This window comes from Centruroides sculpturatus, unplaced genomic scaffold, assembly GCF_000671375.1.
Source record: "Centruroides sculpturatus isolate CEXI.00-Female unplaced genomic scaffold, Cexi_2.0 scaffold500, whole genome shotgun sequence".
Taxonomy (NCBI): domain Eukaryota; kingdom Metazoa; phylum Arthropoda; class Arachnida; order Scorpiones; family Buthidae; genus Centruroides; species Centruroides sculpturatus.
Genome location: NW_019384780.1, coordinates 407,258 through 431,214, shown reverse-complemented (window position 1 = coordinate 431,214; position 23,957 = coordinate 407,258). Strand labels below are relative to the sequence as shown.

The window sequence follows — 23,957 nt, the reverse complement described above, 5'->3', positions numbered from 1 at the left end:
AATTTGCGTTTAATTCAAAACGAGGTATATTCTCTTGTCGACATATGTATATTTTCTAAAAATAGCAATTTTAAATTAAATGCTGTGTTTATAAAAAAATTTTAAATATTGATACTACATTTAATGTCAGAATTATGTTACTGTAATGATAGAAAATGTAAATCCGCATTCCTTAATAATATGATACAAACATAAATATTTTTAAATCAGATACCTACAAAACCAATTATTTACACATTTTTATTGATTATAATTGAATATTCTCTTTCATATTATACATTATTTACCAACAGTTAAATATTCTTTATCTGCTAATGAAGAGTTCCACCCTTTAGTTAGCGATTTTATTAATTTATAAAACTTTAACACCATTCTATTCATATTTCAATTGTAAAGAAAAACGTTTGACTTGCATTATAATTATGCTAAAAGAAAGAAGGTAAAATATATATAAGATAGAGTCATAGCCTCTAGTCATGTATTGTTTGTTATAAGACACTACAACATAATTATTGGCTAACAGATGTGCGGTCTCATTAAGTTAAGAAATGAACTAAGAGATACGACATCAGACAGTAAGTTTAAAAAAAAAAAAATGTATAGTTAAAATCTGCTGTCAGTCAACACTACAATGAAAAAAAACAATAAAGAATCTTCTTATATTATCTTCAGTATCTGTTCATTGTGTTTTCTAAACTTACATCTGATAACATTGCAAAAATCTATTACTGCTTTATATATTTACTTATAGTAATGAAAAAAAATATTAATTAATCATTTATATAGATATGTTGTTCTTTAAATCTTGATAAATAAATAGTTTGAGGGAAACAAGTAGAAAAAAATCCTTGTTTTTTTAAATATATCTAATTGCTTTGAGTTAAATCGGCGCGCAGAATACTAAAATTAGATGCGTATTGAATACAAAATAATGAAATTATCAAACAATATATAGTGAGATAAAACAACAGAGCAATGTTTACTTCGGGTCGAGTGACCATGGAAGCCTGCGGGCTTCACTACTATACGTCAGTTGAAGAGGCACAAAGATGTCAGTGGCCCACCAAAGCAGTCAGTGGCGAATGAATAACGGGTCCCGCCTGGCTTCTCGCTAACTTACAGACTCCACCGCTATCTAGTTGAAACGTGTACTACGTCACCGAGAATAGTTGGTACTTTAAGTGGCTTTCTACATCGAAACCTATCCATTAACGCACAGAATAGAAGCTAGAAGTTGACATCGCCTATAAGATCGGATATGCGCAGTTGATATGGCTGATCTGCGGTGATAGACGGAGTTAAAATGAACATAAGTTGGCGTTACGTACTCATTGCTGTTTTTCTTCTAGATATATGGAACGTCAGCTGTTTATGGTGGTAAGTTTATCGTTTAATTATTCCTTTTTAACTCATTTTCTAATTTAGTTGTAATTGTTACGAAGAGTATCGATAGTAGAATAGATTTTTATTGGATGTAATGTAACAAACTATGCTGTTGTAATGCTGTTAATGTCTGTAATAATTGTTTAGGTTGCCGAGACCAATTGTCCAATTAACTTTTACGTAAAACAAATTTGTAATTATCTTTCTGTTCCCGTTAGAAGAGGGCTTGTGGGCCTTGTTAGTTAGGAAGATTTTGTTAAACTTAACGTGTTTTTTGTATCATGTCTTATATATTGTAATCCTAAATATTTAGAGTTAAATTATCAATTCTTAGAGTAATAAAATAAAGAAAGTCGTATTATGAATAATAAAAATTCCCACTTCATTCTACAGCTTTTTAAAAAGGTAGGTGTTGTCCGCATTGGATTTTCCAAATTACTTGGGTGTCAACAGTAAAATGCTTATGGAAACTTTTACTAATTCTATAATAGGAGAGTCTTCTATTAGAAGTAACTGCTATATTATCAACTCTGAAGCAAGTAAAATTTATGGGTTAATGTCAGACATGTTAAGTGGCTCTTCTAGTTATTTCAGAAGTGACATTTTCTTTTAATTTTCTGATTAAGATATCATTCAGTTTCTCCATCACGAGACAACATTATAAACTTCAATATAAAAAGTAAAAAATTAAACTAAAAAAAATATGCACCAATGTTTTATTATAGCAGAAAAAATATAATTATTTTTATTTTTAATCTGATATGACTAATTAAATCATTAAGATAATGATTAATCTTTTTATGATATAGTTATTTCTCAAGTATATAGAAACTTTATATGTTGCAATATTAAAGAATGCATCATTGTTCTTACATAAGTAAACTTATGAAAATTGACTACGTCCTTGAGTTTTACTAATAAATACACTGAATATAATTAATGGCTAATAATATAATTTTTAGAAGTCTTTCAAAATATTAGGCCTGTTATATTCTAATNATTTATTATACTTAGGAAGTATTTAATAATTCAAATAGATCAATTTTTAATTAAACAATATCAAGTTTTAACTATAATTAACCCATCAACAGGCCATTTCTATTTTACATACAGGCAATATTTTAGTTCTAAATTAATTTATTAATTGCTCAAATTTATAAAAATACTTATTTCCATTAAAATAAATAGTATTTTTAAAAAATTAGTTATAAATTATAAAGTGAGACATTTAATTCATTTAGGCCTATAGTAACCTATTAAATTCTTTTTTAAGCTTTATTTTGATTTTATTTTTATTATTTTTATGTCATATATTTATTAAATAGAAATCTGTAAAAATTTAGAATAAGTGTATTAAAGAATAAAGCCTTTATTTAACGTATTTAGATAAATTTGAATCTAACTTTGGTGGCATAGAACTACTATTTCTAATAACAATAACAGAACATTAAGTTAATTAATACACGACTATTTTCATATCCTTCGCTGAATGTTTATATAGGGTCATAGTTCGTAATTTATAGTAAATTTAATCCCCTGACTGGATATATCAATTGATTTCTAAGTCCAAAGAACACACAAAATTGTTCATTTTCATTTTAAAGCTTGACACTTTAGCCAATTATGACTTTTTTAATTTAAAAATAATCGATTGCGGAATAAGTTTTAAGCGTATTGTAGATATTCTATAATGTCTAAGATGATTAAATTATTAATTAATCACACCATTATCAAGATACGACTTGTCATTAAGGCTAACCACTGTATAATGAAGATAGTTAATCAAGGCCTACCGTAGGCGTTTGTAGATAGAGAAGTGGATGCTTAGACTGTTATGTTATATGGTGATCGACAGACTTAATTTTAATTCATAATTCGTTTATTTTTCTTTTTTTGTTAAGAATTGTTTTATTATTTATAAATTTAATCGAATTTTATTGATTTTGATAATTTTTTAAATGAATTTAAACAAAATTTTGTTGTTAATTTTCAAGGATGTAGCCTTTTTAATTTTACTCATGATCTAATTAAGGACATTTATTTTGTACAGGATATTATTTTAGTCATCATCTATAAATTATTTTAACGTCAATTAATAAGTAAATATGCATATAATTTTTTTAATATTTTTTATTTGAAATGACCTAGATAGGCTATAAATTAGAGAATTTTCTAAGTAAACTTATAGTCCCATAGAAAATCATAAACTTTACAAATATCTTTAAATATAAATCAGATATTATTTAAAATATTTGAAGAATAATCTCTACAAATGATAAAATGTTTATAAAAAGAAATAATTTTTTATTTATTGTCATTTCAAACGTTGTTAAGAGTTATATTATTAAAGGGCTATTCAACTTCTTTCTACTCCATAACTTATCAGTTAGATCGGAGGATTTTTGATGAGCTTTGATGTTTTCGTTTGATTTAGCGTTTTAATCTCTTACTTTTTTATTCAAACAATTAAGTTTTGATCGGTCCTCATCTTAGTATTTTTAGCAGAGTCAATATAACTACAGATAGAGTTGAATTGGCGCCAGTACTGACCTCGGGGTTAAGTGGATATAGAAAGAATAGCAGTATTATGAAGCTGTCAGCAAAATCGGTAAAGGAAAAGTCACAGAGAGGTCTTATTATATGGTTAATATAACTGTTTCAGTTTTCTGAAACTAAAAACTTGAATAAATGATACTACTTCATTTCAAAATTCATTGCCTTCTAGGCGTAAACTGCAGTCTTTTTGAGAGTAGGTGCACTAGGCCACTGGGTCTTTAGGTGTATACCAACTCCTCCCACTCAGATTATATCATTAAATGATTATTTAATTCATCTTAATTAAGACAGAGACGGGAAAATATAAATTTAAATTTATTAAGATGTCTTTATCATAACTAAATTAAATCAGAAATATTTTTTTTTGTAGTTTTTTTTTAGCGTAACGAGTGTTTTAAAAATAGAAGAGGAGCCTATTGTTATCGATAGGTTCTTAATTAAAATTCTGATGAGCCCATTTCGTGCTTAGAAGTAGTCAATCCGTCCTTGAGTTGGCACCTTGCCAACTTGACGCTACGTCATCACGCAAGGTGCTCCAAGAATGTCGTAGGTTACGTCAAGTGGGACGGTCGTAGTGCACGCACATTGTGTCACGTGCATCGGGAATAAATTAGACCACACCACGTGGTGTCTGACATGGTATATTCGTCTTTTCATTTAGCTTCGGGCTAGATTATTCAATGAGGTAGGATTCTCTTCTAAGCTAATAAGTCTGGAAAGATGGCTATCAGAATAAAGCAGAGCTGACGAAAACCGTTTGGAATTGCATATAATTAGGCTATTTATTATCTAACTCATCATCCCTAAGCAATTATAAACTTTAATTTTGAAAGTCTGATATTGCTGAAAGTTAGAAAATGCCCGCAAAATAATTTTTTTTTGGTCATGTAATTACTTAAATCGAAATTCGAAATTATATATAAACTTATGTTAAATTTATTGTATATCAATTTTAATTACGTTCAAAATGGTAAATTATTAATGCAGTTTCAGTTAATTTAAGCGCGTATATTAAAAGTTTCTCTTATATTGATACGTTTTTTCATAGATAACTATCGGAGAAACATTGTATGTAGATTAATTTTATACAAAAACTTCAAGTAATTATACACTTTATAATCTATGTTTATACCAGACAAATTTATAAGCATTAATTTATATAGATTTGTTTAAAATGTACGCATTATGGGTTACTATAAACATGTAAGAGCTGTCAAACTGTATGTTTCGTAGGACACTTGGCCGGCAGCTAGTTTTGGACCCTAGTCGCATTTGTAAGAAGACAAGGAGATTGAGAGGGAAACAAATGGCAATTTGTCAACAGGAACCGGTGGTAATTCGTCATATCGGACGAGGTGCACAGTTAGGAGTTCGAGAATGTCAGTACCAATTTCGCAGTAGAAGATGGAACTGTAGTAGAATACATCGTTCAATGAGAAAAGTTTTAGTTAGAGGTAAGTTTATTGATTATTTATTATACTTAGGAAGTATTTAATAATTCAAATAGATCAATTTTTAATTAAACAATATCAAGTTTTAACTATAATTAACCCATCAACAGGCCATTTCTATTTTACATACAGGCAATATTTTAGTTCTAAATTAATTTATTAATTGCTCAAATTTATAAAAATACTTATTTCCATTAAAATAAATAGTATTTTACTTATTTTCGTTTCTAAAATTTAATAAAATGCTAAATCAGCATTAAAATAATCTGTAATTACAGAAAAATAGTGCCATTGAGTGTAAAAAAGAATCCAATTTTAATGGCATAAATTATCATTAATATCTCATTTCATACTTTCTTATTCTTATAAAAAAATGTATTTATAGTTCCACTTGTCGGGAATACAAGATAATTAAAATAAATATGATATACTGTATTTATTTTGTCTAAAATATTCTATAAGTTTTTTTTAGAGTAAATGAATATCCAAATGAAGCTTAGATTACTGATAAAGCTAGCTTATAAGGTTAACGATATATAGAATTATTTAAAAATTAAAAACAAGTTTATAAAAATGAAATGTTATTTACATTAAATAAATAATACCAAACAATCAATTTTACATGAGAAATTTACTTAAATATATAATCAATTTGTGTTCTTGTAATTGTTTAGTTACTGCCTACTTATATTAGTGTAAATGAATGTGTTGAATTATACATTATTTTGTTTAAAAACTGTTAGAAATTGTTTATAATAATTTAAATTTTGTGCACATAATAATTATTAAGCTTAACATAAAAACATTACTCTAAATCTTAATTGATATTAGTTGATATTAGTGGAATGAATGAATATGTTATCTAGAATTATTAAATATAGGCTTGTTAATTATTATTGTTATAGTTATTAACAGGCTTATAAACTAATTTTAAGCTTACTAATAAGCTTAAAATTTGAGTTATATTCACAATGTAAAAACAAGTTAAACAAAAAATTCATTTCACAGCAATTGTTTATGATTAATTGATGTTTGTGTAAGAAATGAATATGCTGAATCAGTTTATTTTGTTTAAATAACTAACAACACTTATTAACAAGCTTAAAGCTTTGAGGCATATTCAAAAAACAAAAATAAATTAAATAAATCATTTTTAAATTTAAATCTATTCTAAACATAAGATAAAAATTAATTAAATTAATTTTAAATTACATTTTGATTAGGAAATTTTATATTTACATTTTTCTTCTTTTATTTATTAATATAGATTTATACGTTAATTGTAATAAGTTATTTAAAGATAATTCTAATTTGAATTGGAAAAAGCTGAATAAAGACTTACACTTTTTAATAAAGTTATAAAGAATTAATTAGAGAGGAACACAATCTAGTGATTAGGTTCCTGTGTTAATTAATTTCTTTATCAAGTAAAAATTAACTAATAAATATAAAATGTACATAATAAGTTTAAATTAACTTATTTATTTTATACATCATTTAGACCTATTATTAAGTTTCTCCGAGTTATATCTTCATATTCCATTTATAATAATGATGATTGTTATAATTACTAAATATATAGTTTTAGTTATGTGTAATAGTTATTTTTAGTTGAATTTAATTGAATTAATTTCATTTATTTATTGGATAAATACGATATCAATTTTATAACTTCAGACTATACAGACTGATTACCAATAATTAGAAGCTGTAAAAATGTATTTATATTTGAATATTATTGATACAATTATAAATATTTACTTATTTATAAAATGTGTTTATAATAAAATACACAAATATTTAATTTAAAAATTCTAAAACAAAAACAATTTTTATTTCCTTCAACAATAATTCATTTATAATATCTTAAATGCAAATATTATGGTTTTATTGATTTTTATACTTTATAATATTTATTTGAATCAAAAAATACATTAATTAATAATAAAAACATCAATACGTTGTCGACATATTAAACACTAAAGTGATTAGTCTTTATTGTAGGATTATGTTGTATTTTAATAAGTTTCTATGTGCTAGTAATTTAGTGCAAACTTCTAATTTCACATTTAATTTCTTCATTTTATTTTATATAGTATTTGTAAAAATATATTTATTAATGTTAATATAGTTTAAAATATATAAAATATTTTATAAATTATATAAATTATCGATTTATAACACTCTCTTAACTGTCTAAGTAGTAAAGAGATAATTAATCACTTGAGAAATATTTGTTTATGCGACCATTTTACGCTTTCAAGACTTTTACTTAAGACATTTATTTTTAAATTACCGATAAAATAATAAAAACTTATAAAATAAAATGTTTTAAACGTCACTTCGTTTAAAATCGAAATAAATTCTCATTAACTTGACTTTTACAGCTATGAATGAGTTATCGATACCCTTGCAACATTAACATTCAAAGCTTGATAAGTAGGACAAATATGAAATTGAATGGAATTTAAAAAAATTACATAAAAAATTTGTTTAAAATATTATTTTATAATTAAAACTCGAACGAAAATAGTATTGAGAACATCTCTAACTATGAGTTTATATGAGCAAAATTGTTATATAACAGCTTACATAAACAGAATTAAACATTATTTCCATAGGTTAATTTCCCACAGGTAGATTATTTCCTAATGAAGCGGTCATTGTCCTTCATTATACCAGGAAAAAAAAGAAAATATATAATCAACAAAGTTTCTGATTGCTTAACGACCTAATTTCACCTTTGCTTAAGGCTTTAAGAAGACGAACGAGTCAAGAATATAAGAAACCAGATTTAAAAAATCAAGAAAAATTTGTTAGCTAAGCTTCTAAATTAAGTTCACCAATTTTAATAAGAAAAATATGGACACAAAATTAATGACTTTATCTTAATTTCAAATTATTACCTTATAAAATATATATATTAAGGTCGGTGGGCTCGAGATATAATATTTCAAAAGTTCACTTTTACATTTGATTGACAGAAAGTTAGTGAGTACGAAGATTAAAAAGCTAAGCTATTTGTCAAGTGAATGAATCTTGTTATACAAATCACTGCGTGTGGCCAACTCCAGTAGTGGTGAAAAGGAAACGCTTGAGAAAATCTGTAAATCAACTTGAACAGACATATATCAAGCTCTAGGTTTGGCTATGAGTTGACATTGGTCGTTTGAGATAAATAGGATATGATTTGTCAAAGTGTCAAGATGATATCTATCAAAATGGAGATTTGCCGGGTTGCTTAAAAAATAAAAAAAAATTGATGTCTGTAACGAAGCAAAAGTGTTTGTCATTTTAAAAATCGAGTGACATTTTGTATTTGTCGTGGATGACAAATACAAAATGTTCATTAAATAAATAAAAAAAATCAAGGACAGATTTTTAGTAAAGAGTAGAATAAATAATTTCGTCATTTGTCACAACAAGCAACTTAAAAGCACGAATGTTCACTAAGCGAGAGAGAAACGAAAAAATCTGGAGGCCTCCCTGACGACTTAATTAATAAAACATACCTCACTAGAGTGCGTGACCGTCGCGTCAATGTCAGTTGTCATAGAAACAGTGGAGTACCGATAGACGATTGGCTATCTCCTCCCGTAGGCGTGTCGTTCTGACCTCACGTGCTGCGTAGCTACATTTGATTGATTCTTTCGCGTGACTGCAGCGCCGTCGGTGGCCACCCGCGTCGTGTTACATCTTATTGGTGAATTGTGGCGGTGACGTCAGAATTGCGTTAGTGGGGTTCGTGCTTAGAGGACCAGTGGCGTGCCAAAATTTGTTGCAAGGTAATTTTCAACAGGCAGGAAATACAAAATGACATATAATTATGGTTGAAATGGGGGAATCCACGATAGGAATATTTCATTAAATTCTACCTATTCTAAACACGGCCGCAGGAATCCTGCAATTTTCTTATGTCTGAGCTGACTTAATTTACCACTATACACAGAATTAAACACAATTTTTTTTCCTTACAAAGTAAAAAAACATCTTAAAATTATGTATACTTTCGAAGATAGGTTATGAAACGTGGATAATAGAAGAAAAAAGCTTATAAATTTTTATAAGTTATAGAATATTTTTATACTTCTTTTTCATTTTTTTCATAGATACGAGAGAAACTGGTTACGTAAATGCAATTACAGCGGCGGGAGTTACTCATGCTTTAACGCAAGCCTGTAGTCAAGGTCTACTTTTGGATTGTTCTTGCGGTCAGAGCATGAGAAGTGTTGATCGCGAAGGACAATGGGAATGGAACGGATGCGGGGATAATGTCGAATATGGATACAGGAAATCTGCCGAATTTATGAATGACAGATATCGAAAGAGAAGCGATATTAAGACTATGGTTCTCAATCATAATTATGAAGCTGGACGTTTGGTAAGTTTATAGACTTCATTTGTCTTTCTGCGTTATCGAAGAATGTACATTTTTAACTAGAATAAGCAGCGTTATTTGTATGTATGCATGCCGTATACTCTCATATGCATATACTATACGTGATAAGGGCTTAATGGTCAATATTTTATGTGATAAGAACCTAAATGAGAATATACACTAGACATAACACATAGCCTATATATGTGTGTGTGTGTGTGTATATATTGTATATATATTGTATGTATTATTGCATTAAATAGTTCTAATGACATAATCAGTTATTTATATTTTAAGATACATAACAACACGGTGTTATGTGCATATTTATGTATATTATGTTCGTTCGTGTGTTTATCTGTAGACTATATATTACGTTTATTGTTGAGTATTTGTGAGCATATACGGCTTATATTAGTATAAAATGTAATCATATATGTTTATTTTATAAATATATTATGTAAATTTTACATGCGAATGAAAAATATTTAATTGCCGATATATTGATAATATTGGTATGAAAATAATTAAAATTAAAATTTATATCAAAAACATAACTTTTCCATATTTTAGACTTTAACAGCTGCTTAATTAATAAGTATAGACTTTTCTAAGTATATTTCTTATTCAGAAATAATATTTGATAAAAATTGATAATAAAAGGCACATTCGTTTTGTTAGCAAAGTGCATATTTTTATGACGTTATTCCTACGTTTTTGTCACGAGAAAATGTAATAATGAAGTCAATTTGATATGGAAATGTATATTATTCTGACGATACGAACACCCCCTATAAATGTCTATAAATTTTTATAGACATTTTCCGTGGCATTTTATGGAATATTTTGATAATTATTTTTAAATATACTTCAGGAAAATGAATTTTATTGATTATTTTATATACTTTTATATAAATATATACTTCACCTATAATGTTCCATCTTATCTTAGATCGTATATGAGATAAATATACACATAATTATAATATTAAAATTATTTATTTTAAAACCAATGCGGCTAATTACAGTATGAGTGTCCGAGTTTTCACTACTTTATTCCTTATTTATCTGAAAATTTTTATTAATATAGGAAAACAAGTATTTGTTTAAACACTAAATATTCAATTATCAATGAAAACAGATAAGATAGTCATGATTGATATAGGCTTATTGTTAAGTATTCTGTGAACAATTTGATATTATAATATAGCCTATATTATAAGGTATTTTCGCGAATAATGTATATTTTTAGATACAGTATAAGGTATTTAGAGAATGAGTGCATTTTTACAATAAATTGCTGTCATTTCTACATTTTTATCATAACAAAATGTAAAAGTGGCGTCAATTTGAGGAAAAGATATAAATTAGTCTGACAATACAAATACCCCCTTAGTAGCAAAGTTTTATTTTAAAAAATCACTTAATTAGCGTTGAATATTTATAAAATAAAACAGATTATAATCAAATTCATAATCCATAATTAGCTTCTAACACATTTAATTGTTTTTAAACTGAAAGTAGAGAGAATGCTTAAAACTAATTTTTAATTGGTTTTGATGCATTTTAATTATGTTTAACTTTAATTTTACTCATTTAATTCTTTAAAAAGACTTAAAATTATAATAATTATAAATATTTTTATTAATAAATAACTTAATAAATCTTATAACGCAACTTTTCCGTTATAAAAATCTTACAAGATCTATTGTAAACAATAACGTATTGTAAAATATAATAAATATAATATCAGAATATAAGTTTAAAATATATTGAAAAAATATTATTATTATTTTTCAAATAACTATATAATTGTTACGTGTAGATTTATATTAATTCTTTACATAACATTTCTTATCCAGGAATGTTAAATGATATCTATGCTAAATAATTATCAAAATAATCTGAATAAATCAAGTGTTATTGATTGTTACTTAAGTTTTCATATAAATGTGCATAGTTTGATTTATACTTGCTTTCTTTTACAGCTTATTTTGGCTTATATAAGAGAAAAATATAGACCTGTCATCGGGGTCGGATTTAGACACGTTGTGGCCCTGAGCTACATTATATAAGGGGCCTTTTTCCTCTAAGAAAATAAGTTTGAGGTTCTAAGTTTTGGCTTGTTTAACTTATGTATAAATCTAGCTCTGTCTGTTTATTAACAAAATATGCATAGACCTATATACCACAATTCTGGTCATAATAAACAAAAATTAATAGAATGCTCAAGATGATTTTCTATATTAAATAATCAAACGGAAATTTAAAAAACTCAATGCATTAAATTCAGACATTGATAATAATAAAAACATAAAAATTATTTAAAATTTTCGTCAAATTTTTCTCCGTTCTGTAAGGATAAAAATGTTTGGCTTCTGAAATTATCATAAAAATTTTAAATAGTTATCTCGAAAATCATCTTACATTTTCACAATTATACAGACAGACAAACGGACAAAACGCTATTGTAAATTAATTTACAGTTTTAAAATTAGTTTAAAAACGTAAAAAAAATAAGAAATTTTGGATAATGCCAATGAGTTTAATTCGCTTTAATACAGTAAAAAAATACTCTAAAATACCTCTAAAAAAGTGATTAAAATTCTTCGTTTTTAAATGAAATTAATTGAATTGAAACACGTCATGTTTGACTTAAGATTTCTATCAATATTGATGAAATTTTGGAATTTGCTTCCTTGCTGCTGTAATAAGATGAAGTAAGTTTATCAAGATGCAAGAAGTTAAACTCTAGAAAAGTTTAATTGCACGTTAGAAAATGCCTAAGGGATATTTAACATCCAGTAAATAAATTAATTCAGAAAGGGTTCTTACTAGGTTTTCTCATTTCCCGGTCTTTTGCTTGTCTCGGGATTCCGAGATAAAAGTGAACTGTTTCCCGGAATCCCGGGAAACCCTGGGATAAAATTAATTATTTTTAAGATATACAAAATATCTTGAAATCAAATAATATAATTATTTTTCATTTTTTAAAGTAATTTAATACGTTCTATAACCTCTAAAATCATATTAATAATGCCGTGTAAGATATATAATAAAAATTATTTTTGAATTACGTAGAAATTTTCACAAATAGAAAAAAAATTATTAAACTTTGCTGGAAACTGCATACAACAACAACAACAAAAGAAAAAAATGCTTTGAATTGAGTTAAAAATTTAAAAAAATGAACTTAGATCAAACTTCTAACTTAAAAGGTGATTTTCGTTTTTTAAATAAAATATAATACAAAATATTGTAAATTTTTATAAGATTTTAAAAAGCAAATATGGTCAATACTCCGATCACTCAATCTGATTTATATTTTAATAATGAAAAGTCCCGCTACCGAGAATGCCCTTTCCGATTCAATTGACGTGATTAAAATTGTGTTTAATGCATTTAAGAGAAGACAGATATTACGTTTTTTCAACTGTAGCCTGAAAGATTTTTAATTTGTTTTCGAGATTGTAGTACTTCTTTTGCTCTCTAGTATTCTTGATTTGTCTACCTCGACTGCTTTAATAGAAACAGCATAGCCCAATAATTCGGTAGTTCGTTTGTCTTTATTAATCAGGTTATGAAGAAAAACTTCATAATCGCAGACTTCGTACTCGTTTGTATCCTTGCCCAATTTGCACAACCTGGAGTTATGCAGTTATTCAAGCTACTGGACATGGTTAAAAATTATTCCAGATATTACACATAAAGAACTTTGAGAGTCCTGCCACAAATAAGCTACGTATTGATGATTATTGACCATTTGTGACATGCCATAATGAGCAAAAATTAAGAAAAGAAAAACTAATAAGTAGGTTTAAAATTAATAAATACAAATGTATTCTGACAGTTTATGAGTTAATTATGCTTTCTATTTGCAAAATTTCCTCAACCTTAACACAAAATAAGAAAAAAAGTGAATATTTAAGAAATTTGCGGGATTCCTCGGGATAAGAAAAATTTCCTGGGTTAAAAAAACAACCTGGATTCCTGGACTCGGAATTCCGTTTGAGAAACCCTAGTTCTTACTTTGTTATAAATATTTTGATTTTGTTTACATCATAATTTCTTCTAGAATTTCGCATCTAAAATTACGACATATTAGGAAATGATTTTATTTTTTTCTTACACTGTAATTACTTTTTTTATTTATTAATATTTTATAATTTTAATTTAGGCCGAAAAACTTCTTTCATATAGAGACTATTCTTAAAAAGAAGTTTAATATTTATTTTCTGAAAAAGAATCGCCATAGAAACAGTCATAAACTAACAAAATATAGAATTTAAATATTTTTATATAGAAACTATTTCAAATTTATTTATTTTAGTCTCCTGTTTCAACACTTTATCGGGTCAGTTAGTCAAAGTCTATCTTCCTACACTCTTCTTTTATGGATCGTCTTTCAGCCTTTTTCTATCCTTTCAAATCCTCTTTAATCAGATTTTCCGTCTCTTTCTGACTCTTTTCCTTGAGCTATGTCTTAAAATTTATTCGAATTTTCTGAATATTTAAAAAATACGTCACTCTACTTTTGTAAATTTTTAAATAAAACTGAGAATTAAACTTTCCGGATCAATTCGTCACAAATAGAGAAATCTCATGAGCTCATTACCAAAATAACGATACGTTTGATATGTTTTTATGTAAATTTATCTAAAATAAATGATTAATTAAGTAGGTTCTAGTGGTTATTGATCAATCAAATTAAGTATAAGTGTTATTTAATGGTAAATATAGATCTTTAGCAAGGTTTAATAAACTTAGTAAGGTCCAAACTTAAATATCATAGAAAATATTAAGCATTCAGGAAATTTATGTTATACTAAGGATAATCTAAAGATTTACAATCTTAATTGACTTTTGTAGTATAAGCTATGGTGATTTTTATTATACAAAAGATATAAATATGCATTCTTTTGCAGGCAGTAAAGAATTATATGCGTATAATGTGCAAATGTCACGGGATGTCTGGATCTTGCACAGTCAAGTCTTGTTGGCACAAATTGCCCATTTTTCGCGATGTCGGGCACAGACTAAAGGAGAAATTCGATGGTGCAGCAAAAGTAACTGCAGGAAACGACGGGAAAGGATTTATTCCAGAAGGGGAGACCATTAAACCACCAGACAAAGAAGACTTAGTTTATTCAGAAGATTCTCCTAGTTATTGTGTACCAAACCGTAAAACTGGTTCTTTGGGCACAAAAGGAAGGGAATGCAACGATACATCTATGGGGGTCGAAGGCTGTGATTTACTGTGCTGCGGACGAGGATACGATCCCACTAAAGTCACTGAAGTGGTAAATTGTAAATGTCGTTTCCAATGGTGTTGTAAGGTCAATTGTGAGACGTGTACGGTTAATAGAACTATTAATAGATGTCGATAAATCTTAATATTTTTGATTACTTTTTATGAAGAACGATTTAATTACTAATTAAAATATAAACCAGTATGTGTCTTTTTTGTATTGCGAACGAGATATTGGACGAACATGAAAAATTCATCAAAAATTCTCTTCCGCATCACTTAGATGTGTATAAAAATGTATATAACCTAAATTACAAAAGGACTTATAGGTTATTTTTAAGCAATTTTAAAGATAAAAGAAATTCTAAAATATGCTCTTTTATGAGGAAAAATGTTTACTAAAAATTATAAATAATTTATGGAAAAATTGGTATATGTATCATAATGATATCGGCTGTTTTTGTAGTGAAAGTATTAAAATGAATCTTATTTTTTAAGATGTTTCGTTTGTGTAAATTGTTTTAAACCTTTTAAATATTTCTTTTGCTAGAGTAATAAATATAATTTATTTTTATATAAATAATTAATAACATCATCCAGAAATCGTGCTTTCTTTTAGAAAAATATTGTTTACAGCATAGAGATCTAGTAAGAGAATTGATTTAGCTTAGGTGAATTATTATAATTAATTAAAATTAGATTTGGTTTATTTATAAAAAAAATTTAATAAGTAACTCTTTAGTCATTGTATCAATACCAAAAATAAAATTAATAATTTAATTTTAACTGCCTGCTAAATAAGATATTAGTATGATGAATAAATCATTATTACTTATTTATAAAATTAAGTAAATTTACAACTTTTTAAAATATATTTTGTCTATATTTAGATACTTCTCATTTTTAAATCTTCAATTTTAATTTAATACTCTATCTTTTGAGCAGTTGTACAATCTTTCATTTCTTCTTAACACATTTCTCAATGAATTGACTATAATACATTATTAGGATAAAATATCTATAACATTCGATATTCAAGTTAATATTTCATGATTAAATAAAAGATTTGTTGCAATTTTCTTTTGTTTAACGTGGAAAAACTGATTTCTTTAAGCTTTATTCAATATTTAGGCCTGTATATCCTTACGAGTTGTAGAATTATATAGCTCGTTAATTGTGAGGAATGCCGTAATGATGTCCGATATACAGTCGATCGACACTAGAAAAAGCATTTTAATTAAATTTAATAATTAAATTATTAATTGATGAAGGTTTATGAGAAACGTCTGCATTTACATACGTTATCCGTCTAAGGGCTTTCTAATTGAAGAACTGTCCAAATTTACATTAATTTATAAAGTTAATGCTATCGAATGTTAAATTTATAATAATGTATACAAATATAAAATTGTTGTAATAGAAGGAACAGCTTGGAAGATGCATGCATAATTTGTTTAATTATGAATGCTTGAATAAACAAAATAAATTTGTCTAATTAAAAAAATATGCAATTATCCTTGTTGACGTTATACTTTCAAAAATAGGATAAACAAGGACATAAAGATGACGATAAAAAAATCTATAAATAGTATAGTACATTAATATTGATTACGATATGAAATAAAGAACAAAAAAAAAAGAAAAAATAGGCCTATTAAATAAGGGATAGACTGTTTGGTTACAATTAAAATTTGCTACAAATTATTAATAAGCCATTCAACTTAATGGAAACGAAACATATCAAATTAGTTTAATATGTTCTGAAAAGTTAATTGATGTTTATGATTTATTAAAATAAAATAAAAATTTTGAAAAGTAAAATAATAAATGATAAAACAAGACAAAAACAAAAAAAAAAATTCATACAATTTTACATCATTTCAAACAAAATGTTAACATAAAATCAGAAATAAAAGGTTTACAACGAAATGTACAGTACCGTATGTTAAATAATTGATAAAGGAGAACGTTTTTCTCTATGATAATTAATACCTTAAGAAATTTTAATTGAGTTATGTTATATTTAATTTAAAAAGAATAGTTAATTTAAAGCGGAATAGCTTTAAGACGGGGTGAATAATATTCTCTTCAATTTATACGATAGACGATTCTTCTTATTCAATAAAGAATAGCGAATTAAGAGGAAAGTGTTATAAACGTCTCCATCACTAAATAAGCTTGTAGAACGAAATTGGCAAAGAAATATATAAAACTAATTTATAACCATCTCGTTGACGTGTTTAATCGTCGCTGATTGGCAGATTTAAAGTCTTTCGACTGTGAGAACACATCTGGATGATAGAAGTGAGTTCAGTTCCATTAGCTAGTTCGCACAGTAGGCGATGTTTTTATGGACTTCGTGACGACTCGATGGGTGATAATACGGTCCCAATGTCCCGCCTACCCCGGGTAAGGCCAGCTACGAGGATGCATAGAGCCCGGATGTCAAGCAAGCTGTGTAATTACCGCACACTAGCCAGATTTATGTTTATCCTGGGGCAATAGTTGGTACCTCAGGCGGCGGTTAGCGTAATTATTGGAGGCCTCGCTAGGTTGATGACGATATCCTTGCAAGAAATTACGGGCGGACAAGTAAAAGCTGTTTTTGAAAGATCTAAATCAATAAAAAGCGTTCCTGTGCCAGAACCGGATCACTACCGTAACGCCCAAAATTAGCCAGTAGAACTAATACCATACATTAGGTGGTAATCGATAATGCGGTTGTAAACAATATTATTATTTTTTCCCCCTTTGTTTTGCTTAATAATGGAATTTAACCAATTATAGCGATGATGTCTCATTATCCAGCTTAGATTTCTATATACTTATAGCCGTATAAAGCAGCAAATATGGAAGGAAAACTCCGAATCGAGCTAAATCTTCTTCTAACTTATATAGAAAAGTCTATTAAGTTCTTGTACTGAAACAGATCTATTTGTATAGTAGCAAATGCTATTTTCAAATTTACGGATTTGCTTCAGATAAGCTTACCAATGTTCCCTCTGGCTTTAAAGATGTTCTCACGATACTAGATTCCACCACCTGCTGACTTCTGTCTAATCATTACCTGACCACCGGCGGTGTTGGACAATAAGATAAGACCAGTCGCCATCTAATCACTACCTGACCTCTGATTTTCACTTTTAAATTAAATATGGTTTGATAAAGAACGTAAGACATCGCATTAACTCTTATTCGCTTTTTTTCCTTCTTCTCCAGTCGACACGACGCCATTACTTTTCTTCATAGAAATTATGAGTTTAAGGAAGATTAAGTGATGTTTTCCATCCATTATAACATAAATTTCATAAATAATAAATGATTTAATATATATAATCTTGCAATTTAAATATACATCCGTTAAGATTTTCCATTAATAATAAATTTTCTTTAAAACTAAAGAGAATATATTTTCAAATNAATAATAATAATAATAATTAGGTAAGAGATAAAGAGAGGGGAGAAGTTAGAAAAATACATATAAAATGGCGGCGATTTACTTATCAAAATTGAAGAAAAAAGTAAAATGCTAAAGGATTTAAAAGACTAAAAAAATCACTCAGATTCTCGACAAAGTCACGTATTAGGCAAGATAAGAACACTACCCGGGGCATTAAGCAAATGATGTACATCAGCCACTTGTTGAAGTTGGTCACGTCATATTGTAGAGCATTCGGGATTTTTCTGTTTATACTAAACGACACAAGATTTCATTGTGTTCGGAATAAATGTCATGAATTAATAATTAGGCAATGAATAAGTTTATTTTTTTCAGTTTTTCCTGCTCGTCTTACCAACATAATGATTAGATATATACACGTATAAACTATATATGCTGTATATATGCATTTCAATTTTAAGAGTTCGTTAAGAAGAAAGATTAGTTTATTTACATTCTGTAATAATATTTATTTAGCATAAAGTTTCAAGAAAAGAAGAGAAATAAAGAATTAAAAGTCTTAGTACTTGGCATTTTATTACAAAGACTCACCTTCTTTAAGTAAATTTATTCTAACAGAATCGATGCTGCAATTCCAACGATGATACTCGAATTGTCTTTCGCATTCCAATGCACTTAACTGAATGGAATTTATTAAAGTATCCGCCAATGCTTTTTCTTTCTGATAAAAGTTGTACAGTTTCCTATGAGCCACCAAAATGTCGCAAAAGCGACTAGAATTGCTATTTTGTAATGCGCAATTTGATAAATCCGGGAGGATCGTCTTGGATGTCAATCTTTATAAAAGCAAGGAAAATATATACATAAAAAAATACGTTGTATTTAAAATTATTATTAACGAGAATGTAATTAAGCTCTTATATAATTTTGATTCGTATCATTAAAGAAAATTATATAAAATTTTTCTTCCTTTAACTTACATACACGATAATGATCACTTTTTTATTTATTTAAATCTTAAACTAATAAAGTTTTTTTTAGTATATTTAGAAATTTATACGAGAATAACATAATAATTTTTAAAATAATTAAAATATTTTATTAATATAGATATCGCTGTACATTATACTAAAAAAATCATTATTCATTTACAGGTAAAGACATCTTTTTTTTCTTGACACAGATGACAATGAACGGTACAACACCAAACAACGCGACATTTACACGAAACATTGGACACAACAACACGAGAATTATAACCACGACCACAACATAAAGTGTCGCAATTGATTCCACGTCGACATCTTCGATCTTTAGTTCCTGGCCAAGAATCATCAGAATTACAAAAGTTTGGAGATTCTGACAAATATAGAAGAACAGAACGATCAAATATCCCAAGTTTCTTATAAGCTTCTTCTTTTCTCTTTCTCAGTCTCCACTTCTCCATCTTGTGCCTTTGACGTTGACGTTTCAACTTACTCCTTCCAATTGCAGCATCGTTTCCGACATTAGCTTTTGTTGATTTCAAATATTTACGTCTTAAAATAGAACCGATGATATTAAATGGCGAAAGCTGTTTCCAACATGTCCTTACAGTACACGAGCCCGATACTCCATGACATTTGCATACTTTTAAAACATTCCTACGCACCACCTGCTAGACACACGAAATCGTATGCAATAAAAACTGAAATTTGATATTACAATTTATAAACATACACAATAAATATTAATATTTTAAGTTCAATGTTTAGCAAAATTTAAGATATTTTATTTATTTATGCTTAATTCTATAAAAATAATTTATAGTAAATTATAATTTAAAAATAAGTGAATTTAACGCTTTAAATTGTGTAATTTTTTATAAGTAGGTTAAAAAAAATTGAATGAGTTTAAAGAAGTGTGGCTCCATCTATTGTTAATTCTTAAAACTAAATAATAAAAAATCATTTTTATTTTACGAATTAATTTTACAATCGAACTTATAAATACCCAAATAATATTATAAAAATTTAAAAAATAGCAAAACACTTTTTTTATTTAAAAAATTTTGTATTAATTTAATACATTTAATCAAACTAATGAACACGTTCATTTTCTCTACCATATAATTAGCATAAATCTTCCATTAAATAATCATAAACATAATAAATATTCATACTTATACATTGAAAAACTTATTTTTTTAATGGACATAATTGATATTATATTTTATCGAAAGAATTCTTAAAGAGATATGCGAATAAAAGTATATTTGTATGACTTAATATATTAAAAATGAATACTTATAAATGTATTTGGATATATAAGGAATTGAAAATGAACAATTTAAACATAAAAAATTATTCAGTAGAAAAAAATCTAAGCGAATTAACAATTTTCAGTCACAGATAAAGAAAAAAAAAAGCATCAGGTGATAGAAGCACTTCTCAGCAGGAAAAAGGGCAGACAAAAGTCAAGAACAAATGGCAGTTGAATGGCAAGCCATCAGCTTGTCACCTCCTGCTAGGACTAATTGGCTTCGTCCGTCCTCGTGTTACTTGAAAGATGTAATTAGCTTGACACCTCTTTTTTGATAACCATCTACCTTGTGTCTGTATATTACAGACATATGGGAAAACATAAAAACGACGAATGGTATGCCAGTTATTTCTTGTAAATTCTTATAAATTTATTTACAATTAACACAACTTTCTCCCTGTTTAATTCTACAATAAATTATATATATATTTTTGGGGAAAAATTGAATTATTTATTACCTTTATTCCAACTTCACTGTTGTGCCTTTCGATAAGTGCTCTTAGATCTTTGGCGTGTTTCCATCGAGTTAATAGAAACTTACGAGTAAATCTAGCTCCAAACTTCACATTATCGCCGCATCCTCCCCATAACCAAGTTTTTTTATTTTCTGTAGCGTTGAAAGTATCTTCGTCACACGTACAATGCCTTAACTTGCCACTACTACAACCACGAGCAACGGTATGAACTAAGCTAGCAGACGTGATGGAATATAAAAATGCCGTTTCTGGATAAGCTATTGTTTATAAAAACAAAGTATATTTATATATAAATTTAAATATCATCAGGAGAAAATATATTAACATTAAAATAATAATAATAATATTAATTAGGTAAGAGATAAAGAGAGGGGAGAAGTTAGAAAAATACATATAAAATGGCGGCGATTTACTTATCAAAATTGAAGAAAAAAGTAAAATGCTAAAGGATTTAAAAGACTAAAAAAATCACTCAGATTCTCGACAAAGTCACGTATTAGGCAAGATAAGAACACTACCCGGGGCATTAAGCAAATGATGTACATCAGCCACTTGTTGAAGTTGGTCACGTCATATTGTAGAGCATTCGGGATTTTTCTGTTTATACTAAACGACACAAGATTTCATTGTGTTCGGAATAAATGTCATGAATTAATAATTAGGCAATGAATAAGTTTATTTTTTTCAGTTTTTCCTGCTCGTCTTACCAACATAATGATTAGATATATACACGTATAAACTATATATGCTGTATATATGCATTTCAATTTTAAGAGTTCGTTAAGAAGAAAGATTAGTTTATTTACATTCTGTAATAATATTTATTTAGCATAAAGTTTCAAGAAAAGAAGAGAAATAAAGAATTAAAAGTCTTAGTACTTGGCATTTTATTACAAAGACTCACCTTCTTTAAGTAAATTTATTCTAACAGAATCGATGCTGCAATTCCAACGATGATACTCGAATTGTCTTTCGCATTCCAATGCACTTAACTGAATGGAATTTATTAAAGTATCCGCCAATGCTTTTTCTTTCTGATAAAAGTTGTACAGTTTCCTATGAGCCACCAAAATGTCGCAAAAGCGACTAGTATTGCTATTTTGTAATGCGCAATTTGATAAATCCGGGAGGATCGTCTTGGATGTCAATCTTTATAAAAGCAAGGAAAATATATACATAAAAAAATACGTTGTATTTAAAATTATTATTAACGAGAATGTAATTAAGCTCTTATATAATTTTGATTCGTATCATTAAAGAAAATTATATAAAATTTTTCTTCCTTTAACTTACATACACGATAATGATCACTTTTTTGATAACCACCTTGTTTATAAATGTAGTAACAAGCGAGTTTAATAAATAGAATACTAGTTCTCTCTTTTTTTTTTCTATTTGACATATCGGAGTAAATTGAACATATCAAATATTTACCTGTTTCCCCACATTGTTGACAAGTGCCTATGGTAAAATAAGTGCTAAATGACCTTTGGTACCAAACATTTTCCCGTGAACAATTAAAAACATTTTGCAATTTCTTCTTTCTCACGCTTAAAAAAATGCTATTATTCAAATTTTGTTGGCATATAATCAATAACATGTCTTAAAACCTACGATAACTTTTAAATCGTGACAAAATAATTTCTTATATTTTCATTTACTCTAATCGTTTTTCGAATATTAATTGAATTATTTTTTATGTATCAATTGTTTTATTAATTAATATAAATTTTATCGAGTGTCACTTACTATAGAAATTTTGACTACAATTTTGTATAAAATTAATGCAATAAATTAAAGAAAATTTCGTTTGGTTGACAACTTTAAAATAAAAAAATTTCTGTGTTTTAATTGCTTAAAATTTAATTAAAATGACATTTTTCTTGCTTTAATAGTGTTTCAAACGTTTAACGGAACATGCGCTATTTAATTTTATTAAAGAAGAACACAGGAGAACTTTCTATTAATTTAAAAAGTTCTTATAAATTATAAGTTTTAAAAAAATAGTAATAAAAAAACTTACCCGAAGAATGCTTGAATTTGATAAATGAAAGTCAATGTGATAACAATGCATTGTAGCACATTCTCCATTATGTGTAGCGAAGGTCTGGAGCAGCGAATGCATTTACTGTCCGCCAGAGCTCGTGCATTTCCCGCGCACTAGTCACGTGACTAGCAGTCTCCGAAGGCTTTTTACTCAGCAGTCGAGTTTGTACTTAAGTCATAAATTAATGAATGAACCCGAATTAAGAAGAAGCTCATTAAAGGTAAGGAGTGAAAGAAAAATTTCACGCTCAACTTACCACTCGACACTTTAAAAAATATCGATAGTAAAGCGCAATAAAGTTCAAATATTGTATATAAAAGTGAAGCCGTTTAATTTATTTAAGTAGCGTTCGGCGATGTGGTTCATAAACTAAAACATCTACCAGAAAAGTCATCTTTAAAGCTACGAAAACGTTCGAAGAATCGCAAATGAGTAAGAGGTATTTTTTCCTTTTTCTTATTTATTACTTTAGTGTTACGTTAGTAAGATTGGATAATAGCATAGTTAATACGATCTTCATCAATAACAATAGGGAATATGTGGGTGTCCCGTTACACGCTGGCCTCACTCTTTTGACAACATCGCAGGGTGTCCATTACAATACACGTGACTAGCACGTGTTACTAGATAGAAATAGATTGATCCCATCAACAGATACTTTCTTATAACTTAAAAAAAATCTCACTAGTTTCTAAACTTATCACATAAGAGATCGTT

General features: G+C 27.5%; 2 protein-coding genes across 3 annotated transcripts; one reads left to right on the top strand and one right to left on the bottom strand.

Annotated features, from left to right (window-relative positions):
• The first annotated feature begins 999 nt into the window (after positions 1–999).
• On the top strand, positions 1,000–15,511 carry LOC111629161 (protein Wnt-6-like). Its single transcript, XM_023373034.1, has 4 exons — positions 1,000–1,377; positions 5,173–5,393; positions 9,500–9,771; positions 14,694–15,511. Exons 1-4 carry the CDS (start codon positions 1,304–1,306, stop codon positions 15,153–15,155), a joined length of 1,029 nt encoding a protein of 342 aa, XP_023228802.1. The 5' UTR covers positions 1,000–1,303; the 3' UTR covers positions 15,156–15,511.
• A 4,025-nt stretch (positions 15,512–19,536) lies between these two features.
• On the bottom strand, positions 19,537–23,517 carry LOC111629170 (protein Wnt-9a-like). 2 transcript variants are annotated; one of them, XM_023373049.1, is made up of 4 exons: positions 23,217–23,517; positions 22,098–22,342; positions 21,176–21,450; positions 19,537–20,073 (listed from the first exon to the last, which is right to left on the bottom strand). In XM_023373049.1, exons 1-4 carry the CDS (start codon positions 23,282–23,284, stop codon positions 19,561–19,563), a joined length of 1,101 nt encoding a protein of 366 aa, XP_023228817.1. In that variant the 5' UTR covers positions 23,285–23,517; the 3' UTR covers positions 19,537–19,560. The 2 variants fall into 2 exon arrangements, with proteins under 2 accessions (XP_023228817.1, XP_023228818.1); XM_023373050.1 differs by having other exon boundaries at positions 19,537–20,070.
• Between the last annotated feature and the right edge of the window lie 440 nt (positions 23,518–23,957).

Excerpts from the sequence above, each read along its gene's own strand:
- LOC111629161 (XM_023373034.1), top strand. The coding sequence starts at position 1,304 with ATGAACATAAGTTGGCGTTACGTACTCATTGCTGTTTTTCTTCTAGAT. Across the intron at positions 1,378-5,172 it reads AACGTCAGCTGTTTATGGTG|GACACTTGGCCGGCAGCTAG; the intron begins GTAAGTTTATCG and ends TATGTTTCGTAG. Across the intron at positions 5,394-9,499 it reads GAGAAAAGTTTTAGTTAGAG|ATACGAGAGAAACTGGTTAC; the intron begins GTAAGTTTATTG and ends TTTTTTTCATAG.
- LOC111629170 (XM_023373049.1), bottom strand. The coding sequence starts at position 23,284 with ATGGAGAATGTGCTACAATGCATTGTTATCACATTGACTTTCATTTAT. Across the intron at positions 22,343-23,216 it reads CAAATTCAAGCATTCTTCGG|ATTGACATCCAAGACGATCC; the intron begins GTAAGTTTTTTT and ends GCTTTTATAAAG. Across the intron at positions 21,451-22,097 it reads AATAAATTTACTTAAAGAAG|CTTATCCAGAAACGGCATTT; the intron begins GTGAGTCTTTGT and ends TATAAACAATAG.